The sequence below is a fragment of the Myotis daubentonii genome, chromosome 19 (assembly GCF_963259705.1).
Source record: "Myotis daubentonii chromosome 19, mMyoDau2.1, whole genome shotgun sequence".
Lineage (NCBI taxonomy): Eukaryota > Metazoa > Chordata > Mammalia > Chiroptera > Vespertilionidae > Myotis > Myotis daubentonii.
The window spans coordinates 15,821,619-15,842,488 of NC_081858.1; the positions used below are offsets into that span (position 1 = coordinate 15,821,619).

The window sequence follows — 20,870 nt, forward strand, 5'->3', positions numbered from 1 at the left end:
CGTCCGAGGCCTCCTCTGCCAGGGACCGAGGGGCCAGGCTCTGAGGCCCCCGCCGCCTCCTTCGTCCTTCCCAGCCCGTTCTCGGGGGTCTGCGCCTCACTTCAGTGACCGGACCGGACAGGTCGCCGGGCAGATACTCGGAGGCGCAGAGCCGGCGTCGTGGCGCCCACGGGTGGAAACCCAGCCTCGCGCACGCCCGTCTCCCGGGTCTCCGGCGCCGCCAGCACCCGGGCGCAGCTGACACCTGTGGGGCTGCCGCGCCGGCCTCCCGGAGCCGCCCAGCTGCCAAACTTCGCGAACCGGAAAGCGCGCCTCCGTGCTTTGCGGCAAGGGCGCGCGCGTTTGCGACAGTGTGACGCGCTCCAGTTTTGGCGGGAAAAGCGCTGCATTTGGATTCCTGCGGTGGCGGGCAGAGGACGGCCTGGTGAGAAGGGCGGCGGGTGGGGTAGGCGGGGAGTCTGCAGAGGGGTTTCGGGGTCCGCATGAGCTAGGAGAGCACGGCGAGGGGTTCGGAGAGACTCCCACGGAGGGGCGGCCCCAAAGGGCGGAGGAGGGTGGCACGGGGCGCCGGAGGCAGAGGGACTGCAGAGACCTCCCGCTGCTAGTCTGCGTGCCTCCCGGCCCTGCCTTCCGCCCCTCGGGGCAGTTTGGCCCCGCCCCGGGCTCCACCCGTCCCGGGGGACACTGTGGGGTGGGGAGGAGGGGCCGCGGTGATCGTGATTATCTTTCCCCCTCCCCTGACCCCTCTTGCCCCTTCTCTACACTCACCGCGAGGCATTGTCCCCCGGCTCCATCACAACTGCTTCAGTTCCTCCGCGGACGAGGGGCCGACCGTGCGCATTCGCTGGGCGTGGGGATGGAGATTTACAGGATCGGACGCCAGGATTTGGGAGACTGGCCTGTGGTTTAGACGGGGGTAGGATCAGGGTGATGGGGTGTCAGAGGAAAGAAGAGCTGTTATTTATATGGAGGACTCCTGGCCGATGCGGAGCTCAGCGACCTCACCCCCCTCTTTTCTGGGTCCCGCCCCTTTCAGCCGCGGTGCGCAGCGGAGCCATGGCCGTGCCCTTCGTGGAAGACTGGGACCTGGTGCAGACCCTGGGGGAAGGTGCCTACGGAGAGTGAGTCCGCGTCCTCGCCCCCTGCTTTCCCGCTTGCTTTGCCCCCCTCTGTCTGGTTTGAGCCCCTGGGCGTCGTTTTGGAGTTATTTTAACACAGCGGGGCTTTAGGAAACGGACCTCTGCCTGTGAAATCCAAGACTTCTGGTGAACGGAAGTTGTGCGATCTTTTGTAAGCACTTTGTTTTCTTTGACATTGACTTTGTCCAGCGCCGAGGTCCGTTTCTCTTGCCTCCGCCTCCTTCTTGAGCTTTTAGGCATCGTGTTTTCAATGAACAAATGAACGGACTCTGGAGCCAGGCCGCCTGGTGTCAGATCATCAGCCTGTCACATACCGATCATTGTTTTGTTCTTAGGCGAGCTGCTGCTTCTTAAGCCTCGTTGCAGCGTCTGTATATATTGGTGTTAGAGGAGGAGGAAGGGAGTGAGAGAGGAAGAGAGATCCATGTGAGAGGGAAACCTCTGTGCCCCAACCAGGGGCTGACCCTGCACCCTTTTGGTGTAGGGAGCGATGCTCTCGCCAACTGAGCCACCCGGCCGGGGCCACAAGCTTCTTGATACTGTTGCTGCCTCTGTTTCCTTAGCTGTAAGATGGCAATCATGGTACTGACCCCATCGGTGCTGAGAACAGTTACCGCGGGATTGGTAAATGTTAGGTGATGTTATTACAGTTAAATGAATAGAGCATGTGTATATGGAATGTGGCCTAGAATGGTTAATCCCAGTTTAGTTCATTTTCTCAAGCATTTATTGAATGACTTTTGGTTCAATAGCATAATGACTTCTTTGGTGCATTGTCTGTTGTACCTCATATTTCAGAAAGGAGGAGTATCTTTTGAGAACATAGCAGAAACCATCCCCATGGTTTCTCCTTGGTGGATACATTTATAAAAGTGCAATAATTCTGGATGGGTCGTGTTTAATCTTTTTTGAAGTTTTAAAATAAATAGAATTCAGACGCCTGGAATGTTACAATCTTTCTTTTTTAGGGTTCAGCTTGCTGTGAATAGAAGAACTGAAGAAGCAGTTGCAGTGAAGATAGTAGACATGAAGCGTGCCATAGACTGTCCAGACAATATTAAGAAAGAGATCTGTATCAATAAAATGTTAAATCATGAGAATGTAGTGAAATTCTATGGTCACAGGAGAGAAGGCAATATCCAATATCTATTTCTGGAGTATTGCAGTGGAGGAGAACTTTTTGATCGAATCGGTATGGAAAGGATTTAAGATAACTATTCTCCTAAATAAGTTTCTAAATTTCTTTCTTGAACTTGGGTCTGTTATGTGGTCATTGTCCATTAGGAATTGCTTATGCAACAGAGAAATTGGAATAAGTTGTCTGTTTTTGCAACTTAAATTAACACATGAAAGCATAAAAGTCATCAAAACTTTTTCCCCAAGTTGTATAAGTGATTTGGTTGGTATTGTTGTTTCGTAGGTTTTAAGAACGATAAAGTGTAGTCTCATTGCATATATTTAGAGATCCAAAATGATAGCATGTTACTATGTTTCTTCTTCTTTTTAAAAAAAAAAATATATTTTATTGATTTTTTTACAGAGAGGAAGGGAGAGGGATAGAGAGTTAGAAACATTGATGAGAGCGAAACATCGATCAGCTGCTTCCTGCAACACCTCCTACTGGGGATGTGCCTGCAACTAAGGTACATGCCCTTGACCGGAATTGAACCTGGGACCCTTGAGTCCGCAGGCCGACGCTCTATCCACTGGGCCAAACCGGTCAGGGCACTATGTTTCTTCTTTATGTGTTCAAGTGAAATAATGTAGAATTTTCTAGGATTGCTTTTATAGAACACTGAGAAGTACATAAAATATATTTTGTGGTTCTAAGTTTATTATTTAAAGCTATGGTATTAACAGTTAAAATTGATTATTAGAATCACAAGTATTTATCTTAGGAGAGAGTTGAGTGTAAAAGAAATCATGAGTTAATAAGGGAGATTAAGATATAAAAAAGATGACTGACAACAGAATACATCTTAAAACTGTTCCTCAAGAAACATCACAGGCATTCATGACTTTGTTCTGTGAGAGGTTATCTGAAGTTTAAATCTGTTGTTAAATATTTAGTGAAATTAGCTTAGTTTTGCCCAAGCCTCCACTTTGGCAATTACACTTGAGGAGTGGAAAAATCTTGGCATGACATTTTGATGAAATTAGGGGAGAATTTGAAAGAGCAAATAAATAACGGTTAATATAAGATAAGCGGGGACTTTCAAGGTTGTTATTATATGTGTTAGTGGACTCCAGAGTCTTTTTGATTGTTAGCATAGGATTCTGTTTGCTAAAGTACAATCACAAATGTTTTACCTTAGAATTAAGAGGTTATGTGGTTGATTCCTGATTACATTTACCTGGTAAACTAACTTTCATCATGAATTCTTATAGAGCCAGACATAGGCATGCCTGAACAAGATGCTCAGAGGTTCTTCCATCAACTCATGGCAGGGGTGGTAGGTACAGTTGACTCTGACTTTACTTAAAATTAGTGTGAGTGAAGTAAGTTACTAAACTCTAATATTCTTCCCTCTGCTTTCTTAGACTTATCTGCATGATATTGGAATAACTCACAGGGATATTAAGCCAGAAAATCTCCTATTGGATGAAAGGGGTAAGTTTAGCATTTTGTGATTGCTACCTAAATTATTTTAATACCAGCCATACAAGGCTGTTTGAAGGCTTTTGCATTATTGAAATTTCAGGGAATAACAAAACAAAATCCAAGGATATACAGAGGTCATCCATTAGTATTTTCAGTGATTACTATTTACAAGTAACTTGGGACTCAATGTCATTGGTTTATTAAGACTGTCATATATAGATATTAACCGGTAATTACACTAGCTACCTTCCAACTCAAATACAGGTAAACATCATCAATGGCTTACATGCTGTATTGTAGATGTAATTGATTTTTAAAGAATTATTCCCCTATTTTGGGACAGTTGTTTTTGTAGCTTTTAAAACAAATAAAACAGTGATGACTGTTCTATAAATTTGTGCACAAACCCAATATAAAAAGTGGGTCATATAATGAATATTTTTTATGACGCTTGCCTTTTTTTTTTTTTTTTTTTACTTATACTCAATTCTGTGTCAGTACATATAGCTATACCTTTATTTAAAAACAATTACTTATATAGTTTTGTTGTGGACGTGTATTATAAGATTTAGTCATTTCTTTATTGATGGACATTTAAGTTATTTACAAATAAAATGAATATCCTTAAGTTTGTGTGTTTGAGGGAGTATTTCTATGGATATAGTCCTAGAAATAGAAATTACTAGTTCAAAGAGGGTGTGAATATTTCAGATTTTAACATCTTTTGCCAGATTGTCCTCTAAAGGTTGAAAATAGGTAATCTTCCCTAATTCCTAAGACTAGATTTGATTCCTTTGCTGTAAGATTTTGTAATGTCCTATATTTTCATAACCTTTGCAACAGTTGTCTGTTGTTAGCCTTTTCCAGTAATTTATCTAACTACATTGGCTAGCACAGTGTCATTTTGTTACAGTAGGCATTCACCAAGCATAAGTTACATTGAGTTTTACCTGCAGTTTATATGTGTGTAAGATGGGAAGTTAGAGTAGAAATTTGCTTTTCTGGTTTGTCTTTTTTAGAGTTCCTCCCCCTTTTCTAAACATAGCCACTTTGACAAATAGTTCTGGTGGTTTGTGGATCTTTAGTTTTGGTGTGTCTTTACAGGGAAATTTTCTACCAGCCGACCGGCTGTGCCTGCTGCTGGGAAAGTTGTACCTAATACATTATTGATGTCTCCTCCTGCCTGCTGCACAACCCAATAAAGGGCCAGGCTCTGCTTTAAGCCTAAGTCTCCAGTACCCTTTCCAGAAGGGCAGGCCCTTCTGACTTCAGTATCTTTCTTTAACCTGTTTGTGTATTGATATTTCTCTTTTTTTAAAAAATATATTTCTCTTGAATGAGCAGAAGTGATGAGTTCTTTCACTGATTTTTGCTGGATGATGATGTCTTTTATTTTTCTTTTTAAAAATTTCTTTGTTGCCTCGTTTTAAGGCAGAGAAGTTCTACAAACCTTGGGTGACACCAGTGATTTTCCAATAAAGCTTTATTTAAGTGTATCTACTTATAAAACATTTTTATCCAGTGCCATCTCTTTTTCCTTTGGTTTAGATAACCTCAAAATCTCTGACTTCGGCCTGGCAACAGTGTTTCGGCATAATAACCGTGAGCGTTTATTGAACAAGATGTGTGGTACTTTACCTTATGTTGCTCCAGAACTTCTAAAGAGAAAAGAATTTCATGCAGAACCAGTTGACGTTTGGTCCTGTGGAATAGTACTTACTGCAATGTTGGCTGGGGGTAAGAGCTATTTAATCATGATAAAACTCGTCTCCTGTGGAAAGACAGATTTGTTATTCCAAAATTAATGAAATAAGCCAAGGGCATCCATATTTATATGACAGGATTTTAATAGTAAATTATTTATAATTAAGTTGGAACTTTTACTCCCAAAGCTTTTTAAAAATGAGGTATGTATAGGCTATTAAACGAAATGCAACAGTAGCTCTCGCTTTTAAGATTCATGTGAATACTTTTGGAAAGACTAGGGCAGGAAGTGGTTCGGCTCATCTATCTCTGAGTGCTTCGGAAATTTTTGTGAGCTGGTATTCTTAGTTTGAAAACGATTGACGTAACTAGGAGGAAATGGATTTGTATTGTTAATTATTTTCCCTGGAATCTTTACTGCATAATGATATGAACACTCAAGAAACTTGTTTCTTTTTTAGAATTGCCATGGGACCAGCCCAGTGACAGTTGTCAGGAATATTCTGATTGGAAAGATAAAAAAACATACCTCAACCCTTGGAAAAAAATTGATTCTGCTCCCCTAGGTAACTGATTGAAAGTACTGATTTCTTGGATAATGAAGTGTAGTGCTGTTTGATTATTTTTTCTTACATTTTCTTTTTAACTTTCTATAATCCTTGTAAATAAATATAAAAATGATTAAAAAAATTTTTAAAATTGATTTCAGAGAGAGAGAGAGAAACATCAATGATGAGGGAGAATCATTGATCGACTGCCTCCTGCAAGCCGTACACTGGGGATCGAGTTGCAACCTGGGCATGGTTCCCTGACCTGGTTCATAGGTCGACACTCAACCACTGAGCAACACTGGCCAGGCAATAAAAAAATTTTAAAAACCAGTCCTATAATCCCTGAGAAATAGCTTATTTTAATATTTTGACATATGCTTCTATACTTTGTTGCAAAATATATGTATTTATGTGTGTTTTTCCAAAAATGAGATTACACTACGTACACACAATCTTTTGTAATCTTTTTTTGGTGTGTGTGTTAATGCTTTGTGAACTTTTCCTATGATTACAATTATAGGCCTACATCATTGTTTATAAAGACTCTGAAGGTGTTCTACTATGTGGACATTCCTTATTATACTCATCCGGTTCACTTTTTTAGAGATCTAGATTTTTTTCTAATTTCTTCCTGTTATGAAAGAGAGACAATGATCATTCATATAACTAAATCTTTGCACATACCTTTAACTTATGTTATTAAAATAAAACCCCAGAAGTGGAATTACAGGGTGAAGGACATTTGTACTTTTTAATTATTCTAGTTTACTTTGCCAAGTTGTTTTTCAGAAAGTTCATATATTTCATCACAATGTCATTAATTTACCTTAAAAAATATTTAATAGGCCTATAAAAATATATTCAGTCTTTTTTGTTTTTTAAATTTAGTACCAATGACATTGTATATCTTCAATGTATTTATTAGCTTTTTAAACGTATTAATGTCATTAGATCTTTGCATTTATTTTTTATTGAATTTATTGGAGTGACATTGGCTAATAAAATTATGTAGGTTTTAGGTATACAATTCTGTAATACATCATCTGTATATTGTATTGTGTGTTTGCCATCCCAAGTTAAGTCTCCTTCCATCACCATTTACTTACCCTCTCCTACCTTACAATCTTTGCATTTGTTACAAATACTTTTCACAATTTGTCATGTGCTTTTATTTTATTTATGCTATTTTGACATCCAATAAGTTGTGTAGTTTTACTTATTTAAATCATTATCTTGTCCTTTGTGGTTCCTGGTGATATTGTCATGTTTGGAAAGGTCTTTTCTATTCTAATGTTAGAAAAAAATTCCCCATTACCTGTTTTTTTTTATTTAAACCTTTTGTCCATTAGAAAATTATTTTTGTGGTTGGAGATATATGAATTTGTTATCAAGGTAATTAGGATGCTGGAAAGTAAATTTTTAAAATAAAGCTGTGAATGAGTACTTAACATGACATTGGAACAAGTTTGGTATTGCAAATGGATAAGTTGTATCTTTTTGTTAATGTTGTCAGCTGGGGAGGAACAGTTCTACCTGGTTGTTATGCTACTATCTGCAAATAATTGAAAATCAGACCTGGGCAGACTATTCTGAGATATAGATAGTAGCAAAGAACAACTGCATGAAATTAAAGCAAGAATTTAGTAGCTTTAATAATTTATTCGTTCTATTCCCCAGAAATGATATTTGGACATAAGGAGAACAAGAAAGAGATGTGTTCCATACCACAAGCTATAGGCTTTTCTAATCTGCATGACTCTTTCGTAAATGTTTGTCTTAATGTTTTTTTTTTCCAGCTCTGCTACATAAAATCCTAGTTGAGAATCCATCGGTAAGGATTACCATCCCAGACATCAAAAAAGATAGATGGTACAACAAACTACTCAAGAAAGGTAGTATCCTTAAAATACAAGTATTTTTATTCTGTGAAATTAGGAATTTGACAAGAGTGCAGACGTTTTGAAATAATCATTGTGGAGAAAGGGAGAGGAAACTGTTGAGAGAAACACAGGACTGTCAGTTGAGGATCAGCTGAGGATAGTAACAGTGAATTGATAGTGGCATCATTTTCTGTTTAACGAGTGTTCTTGTTACAGCTTCTCCAGTGGAGCAAGGAATGTTGGATAGAGCAAATTCATAATGTTCATTGCCATGATCATAGATTTTTTTTTCTTTAGCTAGGTTTCTCTGCCCTCATAGAACATTTTTCTATTACCATAAAGGGTACCAATAAAATTATGGCCTTGTACTCCACACGTGGAACACACTTACTGATCAGTATTTGTATAATTTGACAAGTAAAGCCTAGTCAATTCAAAACGACCACATTTCTCATAAAATCGTGTAGAAGGAGCCACTATTCGTTGGATAAGTCTTTTGGTGTTAAATGAATTCAGATGTAGTTTCACTTCTTCAGATTGCCAGTTATATTAATTTAAAAGTATCGGCATAGAAGACTTTGAAAGCATTTGTATTTATTTTATTTATTTTATTTTATTTTATTTATTTTGTTTTATTTTATTATTTTATTTTATTTTATTTATTTATTTTTATTATTTTATTATTTTATTTTATTTTATTATTTTATTTTATTTTATTTTATTATTTTATTTTTTAGGAGCAAAGAGGCCCCGAGTCACTTCGGGTGGTGTATCAGAGTCTCCTGGTGGATTCTCTAAACACATTCAATCCAATTTGGATTTCCCTCTAGTAAACAGTGCTTCCAGGTAAGATTAATTAATCAACATCAAGTGCCTGTGGAAGGTGATATCCCCCATGTAAAGTAATATTTATATGTATTTTATGTTAATAGTGATTACCACTTTTATTGGTGTGAGAATTGTAACGTGATACTAAAAAGCCTGATACATTTTATTTAAAGTTATATATTTCCCCATATCTTAATGTCTTAGTGAAGAAAATGTGAAGTACTCCAGTTCCCAGCCAGAACCACGGACAGGTCTTTCCTTATGGGACACCAGCCCGTTATACATTGATAAACTGGTACAAGGGATCAGTTTCTCCCAGCCCACGTGTCCGGATCATATGCTTCTGAATAGTCAGTTACTTGGCACCCCGGGATCCTCACAGGTAAGAGAATTTCGTTTGTAAGGTGAATAATGCAAGCCGTGTGTTTTTTATTGTCTTAAAGTCTCTTTTATAAATGTGTAAATCTTAAAGTATTAACACTTTATATCGATTTTTTTCTGACAAGGAAGAAATAATTAGAAGAGACCTTTATGTATAAGAACCTTAAATCACAGAAAAAAAGAATTTTAAGACTAAATAGCTGTATGCCTCCTTTTGGTGATAACAGATTTATTCTGCTTTTCTTTATTTGGCATGTAGAACCCCTGGCAGCGCTTGGTCAAAAGAATGACACGCTTTTTTACCAAATTGGATGCGGACAAATCTTACCAGTGCCTGAAAGAGACTTGTGAGAAACTGGGCTATCAATGGAAGAAGAGTTGTATGAATCAGGTATATTTCATTCATTCTTCATGGTATCTTTTCCTGAAGAAAAATTTAAATATTTGACTAAAAAACTATCATCAGTATATTTTTAAAATACAGAGTAATTAGTCTGAAAAAGAAACAATGGAAATTGAAGGAATTTAAGTAAAATGTTAACTTAAATATTTTTTAAAGACTTCTCTAAGTTATTGAAAACATTGAGAGTCAAGTAATTATTTTCTCAAAATCGATCCATACTTAAATTGTAAAAGTAACAATCGACTTCCTTCTATGAAAGATGAATACATTAACAATCCCACACTTTCTCCATGTCCTCTGCTCCCATATACCAGTTTTTGTTTATATCATTACTAGAGGCCCGGTGCATAGGATTTGTGCACTGGTCGGGGGCATGGCCTGTGGGGATTGGCCCACTGTGGGAGCGCCGCTCATCCCGGTCAGCCGAGTGGCTATGGACCCGCCCTCTGAGGTCTGCTCTCTGGTCCGGCATCTTCCGTGGAGCCAGAGCACTCGCCTCTCCAGGGGACCCATTCGGGGTCAGGCACAGGGACAATAGCACTGAGAGGCGGCCGAGTAGGCCTCAGCCCCGTGGCGTCCATGAACCCGCCTCCCAGCCTCCGGGGTCAGGTCTGTGAGCCTCTTGCGGGCATTCGGAAGAGGTGGCAGGGAACAAAGAGGAGGAGGAGGAGGACCCTGGGGTGAGGAGTTGACAATTGCAGCCCAGGTTCCTGCCCATTGGCTCCAGGTTCGCAGCGGGAGCTGCTGCTCATCCTGGCCGGCCAAGCGATGCTCCCACTGTGGTAGCGCACTGACCACCAGGTGTAGCTCCTGCGTTGAGTGTCTGCCCCCTGGTGGTCATTGTGCATCACAGCGACTGGTCGACCAGTCGTTCTGCCATTCGGTTGCTGGGCTTTTATTATATGGGATAGCATATTTGGAACATTGACATTCTATTATCTTTAGGCTTTTCAAAACTCTTAATATTGTGAAAAAACCAATAGGGGAATATTTCCTAGTATTAAAGGAGACTAAAGGGGCCTGATAAATAATGCAATCACTAGGTCATGGATTTAAAGGAAAAAAGCTATAGCAGATGTTCTTGGATCAATTGGGGAAATTTGAATATGGGTTTTATATTAGGTAATGTTTTTGTATCAGTGTCAGATTTCTTGGGTATGATCATAAAATTGTAATTTATCAGAGAATGTCTTGGGTTGTAGGAGAAATATGGTGAAGTTTATGCTGTTTATAACTTAGTTTAAAAAGAACCAACCACATAAAAAAAACCCTACACCACATACTTATCTAGGTCAGTAAGGCCAATGAAGGGTATGGCTTTATTTATTATATGGTTCCTTCAGTTTTTCTGCAGATATGTGAGCTTTAAAAAGTAGAAGTTAGGAGAAAATGCCACTGTGCAGAAATCTGAAGCCGGCCTGATTGTCCTCTCACTTGTATAAATAATTCACTCTTTTTTTAAAAGGTAGATTTAATGAGATAAAATTCACATAACAGGAAGATCATTGCTTTAACTATTTTAAAGTGATTTTTCAGCATATTCACAAGATTGTACAACTTGCATCATCATTTAATTCCAGAACATTTTCTCATCCCCAAAATAGGTTGTACTTTTTTATTAGCAGTCACTTCTTACTCTTTCTTTCTTCATTCCCTGCCAACCACTAATTTACTTTCCATCTATGGACTACCTATTCTGGACATTTCATATAAATGGGATCATATGATATATGGCCCTATGTGTCTGCTTTTACTTAGCATAATGTTCTCAAGGTTAATCCATGCTGTAGTATTTAGCAGTACATATAGTATATTCCTTTTTATGCATTGATAATATTTCATTGTATGGGTAGACTACACTTTGTGTATACATTTATCTGTTGATGGACATTTGGGATGTTTGTACTTTTAGGCTATTTTGAATAATGCTGTGATCATTCTTATACAAGCTTTTGTGTGAACATATGTGTTTGCAAGGGCTGTCATAACAAAATATCACAGACTGGGTGTTTTAAACAACAGTTATAGAGGACTTTCTATTGAATTTATTTTTGGGTAATTCTGGTACTTCCAAACTCATATTTTAACTGGGACTTTTTTTTATGCATAGTCTCGCTGGATATGGAATTCTAGCTCAACAGTTTTTCTTTCAGCACTTCGAATATGTCATCCCACTGCCTTTTGGCTTCCCACCCAAACATCTGGCTTAACCTTATTTTTATTGCCTTAGGTTACTGTATCAACAACTGATAGAAGAAACAATAAACTGATTTTCAAGGTGAATTTGGTAGAAATGGATGAGAAGATCTTGGTTGACTTCCGGCTTTCTAAGGTATATAGAACAGCACATATCTTTTTTAAAAACTTTGTTTTGCTTAAAGAGTATTTTTACATATTCATTGTAGAAATTTAAAAAAATACAAAAAATGTTCAAAAAAAATACAAAAAAGTTGAAAGAAGGAACTCAGAATCAAGTTTAATCTTATCGTCCAGAGAGAACACACATTTCTATTGTTGTTAATCCTCACCTGAGGATATTTTCCATTGATTTATTTTTAGAGAGAGTGAAAGGGAAGGGAGAGGGGAGACAGAGAGAAAGAGAAACATCGATGTGAGGGACACATTGATTGGTTGCCTCCCACATGTGCCCTGACGGGCTGGGGATCGAGCCTGAAACCAAAGTACATGCCCTTGACCGAAATTGAACCTGAGACCCTTCAGTCTGCAGGCTGACGTTCTGTCCACTGAGCCAAACCAGCTAGGTCCAGATTTATTTTGATATGTTTCATTATAGTAGTCTTACTGCTACTAATAGTATATACTATGGAGAGTTTATGTGGAGATTATTTTAAGATGTTATATTTATTTATACATGGCATTTATAAATATATTGAATTCCTATATAGCTTTTCTATAAAAATTGTGATTTGTCAGAAATGTTTGCACATTGTAATTAATGAACCATTATCTGTTAATAATTCTATGCGTAATATCCAGATACATAGAGTTTTACTCACATTTATGATTATTTCTTTAGAAATTATTAGAGCTGAGGTTATATGTAGTTTTAAAGCCTTTGGTATATATAAAACAAAAATAGCATCTTCTCTATTTCCTGAGAGATTGTATGAGCTCTAAAGGAGGTTGGAGGAGAAGGTCACATTCTTTATATTGGAGATTTGCTGCATTACTGTTGTCCAGATGCTTGGTATGGAATTATATTATTAAGATCCTAGTGGGATAATGTTTGTTAGATTGTTTTTTTATAACTGAATCACTGGCTTTGTTACCACAGTATTTTGAGAAGGCTTCAGTATAGTTGCGTAGCTTATTTTTAGTTTACATTTTTCCAATACCTATGGAAAACAATGACGTAGGGCCCGAGAGATCAACACTCAAAACAGACAGGCTGTCATTGTATTTGCTCTCTGAGCCCAGTGTTGTGGGAACAGTGATGGGCCCTAAAATCAAGTCAGAATTATTTATTTTAGCCATTTCTTCTCCCAAGATAATTGGTCTTTCTCAGAGGACCTAAGGGGAATGGTAGCTGGACGCATCTGTAGATGTTTTTCTCTGCATACCGCCACAGAGGTTTTGATTTTTTTTTGACATTATTTTTTGTATTATTCCTGACATAGGGTGATGGATTGGAATTCAAGAGACACTTCCTGAAGATTAAAGGCAAGCTGAGTGATGTTGTGAGCAGCCAGAAGGTCTGGCTTCCTGCCACCTGATAGAGCCACCGGCTTTGGGATTCCTGGTGAATATAGTGCTGCTATGTTGACATTATTCTTCCTAGAGAAGATTATCCTAATCTGCAAACAATAGTCCCTGAAGAGTTGTCTCCCTCCTAGTCAACCATTTTCCAATTATTTTGTAATTTCTGCATAAAAATAATACCTATATTTTAATTGTAAATAAGACTTTGGGGAAGGGATAGATAGAATTCATTAGATACTTTTTCATCTGTGTTTAGTGTCTGAATTTGAGATCCACCTGGTGAAAACCAAGCTTTGGGGATATATGAGTTTACCAGCTTTTATACCAATATAATGAAAGATAATATTCTTGTCTCATTTTTACCAACACATTTGGTTTTACCTAAAAAGTACATATTGCTTCCACCTTGATTTAAGTGGATGAATTCGTGATAAAAGGAAATCCCTGTGGCTTTTGAACAGTAGATTTATCAGTCTGTGAAGTGATCTTCAAAAAAATGTATCCCCAAGATTGGTACTCATTTTCAGAAGGGCCTGGCCAGGTATCTACACCCATTATTGAATTATAATTATTCTTTGGAATTACAAGTTGGTATGTTTTTTCCATTATAGTTAATAAAATATAAATATAAAATGCTGGTTGGTCTTTCAAGTAGAAGTTGAGCATAAACTCTAGTGCATAACTACCTTTAAAATTACTGTTGCACATTTTAAATATTTTTCTATATTCTCTACTTTCACAGCCATATTTTAATTCTTTATTACAGAAATAAATTCTATTTTGAAAATAAATAACTAACTCTGTGAACTTACTGGTGACTAAGCTTTCAGGTGGTAAGAAATAAAAAAGGAGTCAGAAATAAGCTATAATAGAAATAGATCTGATTCCTCATTCTTTTATCTATGAGACTTACTAAGACTTTATTCTAATACACTTTATATTAACTTGAATGTATTAGGTTCAGACCCTGTATTCCTATTTCTTGGTAATTTATGAAATCACCCATCTTAGTCTGAAGTCAAGGACATAATGAAATTTTATTGTCCAAGTTTATCATATATTAGTGTATATGTACCAGTAAATTGTTCTACTGCAGTATACCCATAGGAGGAAGAAATTTGAACCAATAGATGGCTCCTAGGAATTGAGCCAGTAAATTCTTAAATATGAAGAAATTTTGTTCTTGAAGATTGCTATCCAACCATCCATCAGTAACTCAAAAACAAATCAGTTCTGGCTTTGACCTCCCCTGACTTCTAGACTTTTGTAGCTACAGCCTGCCTACCATTTCCTCTAGCCTAATAGTCAAGACCCAAAATAACTTTTTATTTTATTGTTTTTATTAATTTTAGAGAGGAAAGGAAGAAAGAGATAGAAACATCAATGATGAGACAGAATCACTGATCTGTTGCCTCCTAGGCCCCCCCCCCTCCCCCCCGGGCATGTGCCCTGCCGGTAATTGAATCATGACCTCCTGGTTTATGGGTTGATGCTCAGCCTACCACTGAGCCGTGCCAGCTGGGCAAGGAAGTTTGTAATTTTAATGTAGTCAATTAAGATCTTTCCTTGACTAACATTTTTTTGTTTCTTATTTAAGGATTCATTCCCTACTATAAGTTTATGAGAAATTTCTTCCCCATATTTTAAAAGATTTATTATAGTTTTGGATTACACAGCTCTACAATCTACCTGAAAATGTTTTTTGTGTATAATGTAAGATAGAGGTCAAGTTTCATTTTTTTTTTTAATATACTTTATTGATTTTTTTTTAAAATATATTTTATTGATTTTTTTATAGAGAGGAAGGGAGAGGGATAGAGAGTTAGAAACATCCATGAGAGAGAAACATCCATCAGCTGCCTCCTGCACACTCCCTACTGGGGATGTGCCCGCAACCAAGGTACATGCCCTTGACTGGAATTGAACCTGGGACCCTTCAGTCTGCAGGCCAATGCTCTATCCACTGAGCCAAACCGGTTAGGGCTCAAGTTTCATTTTTCCCCCCATATTTGGCTATCCGTTTAGTACTGGTTATTGAAAAGATTATTATAGCTAGTAAAATTGAAGCAATTATAAAAACAACTCTCAATAAACAAAAGTCCTGGACTGGATGGCTTAACAGGTGAATTTTATCAAACATTCAAAGATGAATTAACACCTATCCTTCGAAAATTATTCTAAAAAATTCTAGAAGAGGGAAGACTCCCAAACTCATTTTAAGAGGCCAAATAATTCCAAAACCAAATAAAGACACTACAAAGAATGAAAATTATAGGCCAATATCCCTGATGAGCATAGATGCTAAAATTCTCAACAACGTATTAGCAAACCATATCTAGTAATACATTGAAAAGATCATATACCGCCCTAGCCGGTTTGGCTTAGTGGATAGAGCGTCGGCCTGCGGACTCAAGGGTCCCAGGTTTGATTCCAGTCAAGGGCATGTACCTGGGTTGTGGGCACATCCCCAGTAGGGGGCGTGCAAGAGGCAGCTGAATCGATGTTTCTCTCACCAATGTTTCTAACTCGCTATCCCTCTGCCTCTCCCTTCCTCTCTAAAAGAAATCAATAAAAAAAATATATATTTTTTTAAAAAAAGATCATATACCACCCTATCCGGTTTGGCTCAATGGATAGAGTATTGGCCTGCAGTCAAAGTTAAATGCCCGGGTTGCAGGCTCGATCCACAGTAAGGAGTGTGCAGGAGGCAGCCAATCAATGATTCTCATCATTGATGTTTCAATCTCTCTCCCTTCCTCCCTCTAAAATCAATAAAAATATATATATTTTTTAAAAAAGATCATACACCATGATCAAGTGGGCTTTATTCCAGGGATGCAAGGTTGGTACAATGTCTACATATCAATAAATTTGATACACCACATTAAAAAAAATGGTTAAAAACCACATAATTATATTAATAGATGCAGAAAAGGCATTTGATAAAATCCACCACCCATTTATGATAAAAACTCAGCAAAATGGGAATAGGGGAACATACCTCAATGTGATAAAGGCTATATATGACAAACCCACAGTCAACATCATACACAATGGGCAAAAACTACAAGCATTTCCCTTAAGCTTGTCAGGAACAAGACAGGGATGTCTGTTTTTCCATTCATTCAACAAAGTCCTAGCCACAGCAATCAGACAAGAAGAAGATATAAAAGGCATTCAAATTGAAAAGGAAGACATAAAACTTATTATTTGCAGATAACATGATACTGTATATAGAGGATCCTGAATAGTCCACCAAAAAAACTACTAGAACTGATAAATGAATTCAGTAAAGTAGCAGGATAAATATCCAGAAATCAGTTACATTTTTATATACCAATAATGAACTATCAGAAAGGGAAACTCAAAATAGTCCTATTCACAATTGCTTAAAAAAAAAAAAAATACGTAGGACTAAATATAACCAAGGATGTAGATGACCTATACTCAGGAATTATAAGACATTGAAGAAAGAGATTGAAGAATATACAAATAAGTGGAAGTATATACCATGTTCATTGATAGGAAGAATTAGCATCATTAAAATGTCCATACTTGCCAGAACCGGTTTGGCTCAGTGGATAGAGTGTCGGCCGACGGACTCAAGGGTCCCGGGTTCGATTCCGGTCAAGGGCATGTACCTTGGTTGCGGGCACATCCCCAGTGAGGGGCGTGCAGGAGGCAGCTGATTGATGTTTCTCTCTCATCGATGTTTCTGGCTCTCTATCCCTCTCCCTTCCTCTCTGTAAAAAATCAATAAAATATATTTAAAAATAAGTAAATAAATAAAATGTCCATACTACCCAAAGCAATCTGTATATTCAATGCAATTCCTATTAAGTATTTTACAGAACTAAAACTATTCTAAAATTTATATGGAATCACAAAAGACCCAAATAGCCACAGCAATCCCGAGAAAAAACAAAGTTGGAGAATCACACTACGTGATATCCAACTACAGTGGGGCCTTGACTTACGAGTGTCCCGACTAACGAGTTTTTTGAGATACCAGCTGTCTCTAGGCCGATTTTTTTGCATTGAGTTGACAGAGTAATTTGAGTTAACGAGCTCCTTAACGAGCTTGGTCTCCGAACGAATTAAACTCGTAAGTCAAGGCCCCACTGTATATTATAAGACCATAGTAATCAAAATAGCCTGGTGCTGGCATAAAAACAGACATATAGATCAATGGACCAGTGTAGAGAGCCTAAAAATAAACTGATGCCTTTATAGTCAATATTTGATAATGGAGGCAAAAACATCTGCAGTGGTTTTCAACCTTTTGGCCCTTTAAATACAGTTCCTAATGTTGTGACCCAACCATAAGATTATTTTCGTTGCTACTTCATAACTGTAATGTTGCTACTGTTATGAATCGTCATATAAATATCTGATATGCAGGATGGTCTTAGGTGACCCCTGTGAAAGGGTCGTTCGACCGCCAAAGGGGTCGCGACCCACAGGTTGAGAACCGCTGAGTGGGATAAAGATAGCCTATTCAATAAACGGTGTTGGGGAAATTGGATAGATACATGCAAAAAAAATGAAACTAGACCACCTTCTTACACCATACACAAGAATAAAAATATGGATTAAAGACTTAAATGTAAGACTTGAGACAATACAAATCCTAGAAGAAAACAGGCAGTAAAATCTCAGACACTTTTCATAGCAATAATTTTTCTGAAATATCACCTCAGGCAAGGGAAACAGCGAAGAAAAATAAGCAAATGGGACTAAAGCAAACTAAAACGTTTCTTCACAGCAAAGGAAACAAACAAAATGAAAAGACAACCAGTGATACAGCTGATAAGGGATTAATATCCAAAATTTATAAAGAACTTACAAAACTCAACACCAAAAAACCAAACAATCCTATTAAAAAACGGGCAAAGGACCTGAATAGTCACTTCTCCAAAGAGGACATACACATGGCCAATAGACATGTGAAAATGTGCTCAATATCACTAATCATCAGAGAAATGCAAATTAAAGCCACAATGAGATATTACCTGTCAGAATGGCTATTATCAATAAATCAACAAGTATTGGTGTGGATGTGGAGAAAAGGGAATCCTTGTGCGCTGTTGGTGGGAATGCAGATTGGTGCAGCTACTGTGGAAAGCAGTATGGAGTTACCTCAAAAATTAAAAATGGAACTACCTTATGAACCTGTGATTCCACTTGTGGGAATATATCCAAAGAAACCCAGAACACAAATTTGAAAGAATATATGCACCCCTCTGTTCATTGCAGCATTATTTACTATAGCTAAGATCTGAAAACAGCCCAAGTGCCCATCAGTAGATGACTGGATAAAAAAAGCAGTGGTACATTTATACAATAGAATACGACTCGGCCATAAAAAAAGAAGGAAATCTTACCCTTTGGGGTAGCAGGGATGGACCTTGAATTAAATGCTAAGTGAAATAAGCCAGTCAGAGAAAGACAAGTACCATATGACTTCACTCATTTGTGGAATCTAAGGAACAAAATAAACTAATAAACAAAATAGAAACAGACTCATAGAGAACAGACTGACAGCTGTCAGAGGGGAGGGGAGTTGCAGGGCTCGGTGAAAAATGTGACAGGATTAAGCAATTAAAAAACATACTCATAGACACAGACAACAGTATGGTTGGTGATTACCAGAGGGAAAGGTACGGGATCGGGCAGAAGAGGGTATAGGTGGAATAAATGGAAGGAGACTTGATGTGGTGTGGTGAACACACAATATAATAAACAGATGATGTAGTATAGAAATTGTACACTTGAAACCTATATAATTTTATTAACCAGTGTTATCCCAATAAACTCAAAAAAAGGGGGAAAAAGAGAAAAGATTATCCTTTTCTTACCACTCTTCATTGATATACATTCAGTGTTACATTTTCTTATTTTTTTATAGTATGTTTTTTAAAAAACTATATTTTTATTGATTTCAGAGAGGAAGGGAGAGGGAGATATAGAAACATCAATGATGAGAGAGAATCGTTGATGGGCTTGCCTCCTGCACGTCCCCTACTGGGGATCTAACCACAACCTGGGCGTGTGCCCTTGACCCGAATCGAACTTGGGACTCTTCAGTCCACAGGCTGACGCTTTATCCACTGAGCCGAATCGGCTAGGGCTGTATGTTTTGAATCAGAATCCAAATAAAGCCTACACTAGCAATTGACTGGTGTCTTTTAAGTTATTTTTGGTCTATAAATTCCCCCTTCATCCTCCCTCTCTCTGATTTTTTCCCCCTTGCAATGAAAAAAAAAAAGTTTTTTACTGATTTTATAGAGAGAGGAAGGATAGATAGAAACATCTTGAGAGAGAAACATCAATCAGCTGTCCCCTGCACGCCCTCTCCTGGGGATCAAGCCCACAACCCAGGCATGTGCCCCGACCAAGAATTGAACCAGTAACCTCTTGGTCAAGGCTCAACTATTGAGCCACACAGGCCAGGCCCCCTTGCAATTTTTATTGGTAAAATAATCCAGCTGGTTTACCGTATAATTTTCTTTCGTCTGAATTTGTTGATTTTATTACTATGGTACAGTTTCATGTTTTCTCTATCCTTTGTGTTTTCTGTAAATATATACATTCATGATACTATGTGTCAGTTATATGTGCTTCATATAAGCATTTAAAATCATAAATTTTCCTCTAAGTACCACTTTATGCCACACATTGTCATGTGTTGTATTTTTGTTATCTGTGTCAAATGGTTTTCTAATTTCTTTATGATTTAGTTTTTGACCCAGGGGCTATTTAGAATTATGTTTCTGAATTCAAAATTGGGACTTGCTTTTAATTAAAAACTTTTATTGAGATAATTTATACACCATAAAATTCACCCTTTAAAATGTACCCTTCAGTGGTTTTTAGTATGTTCACAAAGTTGTGCAACCACCACCACTGTCTAATTCCAGAACATTGACATCACTTCAGAAGAAACCTTTTACCCATTAGTCGTCATCACTTTTTCCTCCCTCAGCCCCTGAGAAACACTAATTTCTGTCTGAATTGATTTGCTTATTCTGAACACTTAATAGAAACAGAATGAAATAATTTTGTGCCTGGCTTCTTTTACTTAATGTTTTCAAGGTTCGTCCATGTTGTATCAGTACTCCAGTCCTGTTTATGGCTGAATAACATTTCATTGTATTTTATTGTTCAATCAATGGACATCATAGTCTTAAATGTAAAATAAAAGACCATTAAACTTTCAGAAATAACATAGGAGAAAATCTTCAAGATCTAGGCCTAGACAAAGCATTATTATTCTCTGTCTAAGAGACACAAAAATATCATCCCTAAGAGGAAAAACAATTAAACTTCATTGAAATGAAAAAAACACACACACACATTTGCTGTTTTTAGACCTATTAGGATAAAAAGGCAAGCTACAGAATGGGAAAATGTTTGCAAACCATGTTGTAGCATGTTTCAGATCAGATTTTGTTCCTTTCAAGGCTGCATAATCATTTCGTTGTTTTTGTATACCATCTTTTATTCATCCATTGATCCTTTGATGGACGTTTGGATTGCTTTGACCTGTTGGCTATTGTGAATAATGCCGCTACGAATGTGGGTGTGCAAATACCTATTTGAGTCTCTGCTTTCAATTCTTTTGGTTATATCCCTAGAAGTGGAATTGCCGGATCATATGGT

At 37.8% G+C, this 20,870-nt stretch overlaps 1 protein-coding gene across 5 annotated transcripts in view; it reads left to right on the plus strand.

Annotated features, from left to right (window-relative positions):
- The first annotated feature begins 248 nt into the window (after positions 1–248).
- CHEK1 (checkpoint kinase 1) overlaps positions 249–20,870 on the plus strand; it is a 38,562-nt gene continuing 17,940 nt past the window's right edge. For 2 of the 5 annotated variants that reach the window (XR_009450040.1, XM_059675778.1), the window contains exons 1-12: positions 923–1,121; positions 2,108–2,331; positions 3,528–3,592; positions 3,681–3,750; positions 5,290–5,478; positions 5,907–6,011; positions 7,793–7,888; positions 8,614–8,722; positions 8,909–9,086; positions 9,345–9,476; positions 11,719–11,820; positions 13,127–13,248. Coding sequence is in view for 4 of the 5 variants with exons in the window: in XM_059675778.1 (XP_059531761.1) it covers positions 931–1,121; positions 2,108–2,331; positions 3,528–3,592; positions 3,681–3,750; positions 5,290–5,478; positions 5,907–6,011; positions 7,793–7,888; positions 8,614–8,722; positions 8,909–9,086; positions 9,345–9,476; positions 11,719–11,820; positions 13,127–13,222 (1,557 nt within the window). In the remaining variant the exon portion in view is untranslated. The other 3 variants (XM_059675779.1, XM_059675780.1, XM_059675777.1) reach the window with 3 other exon arrangements.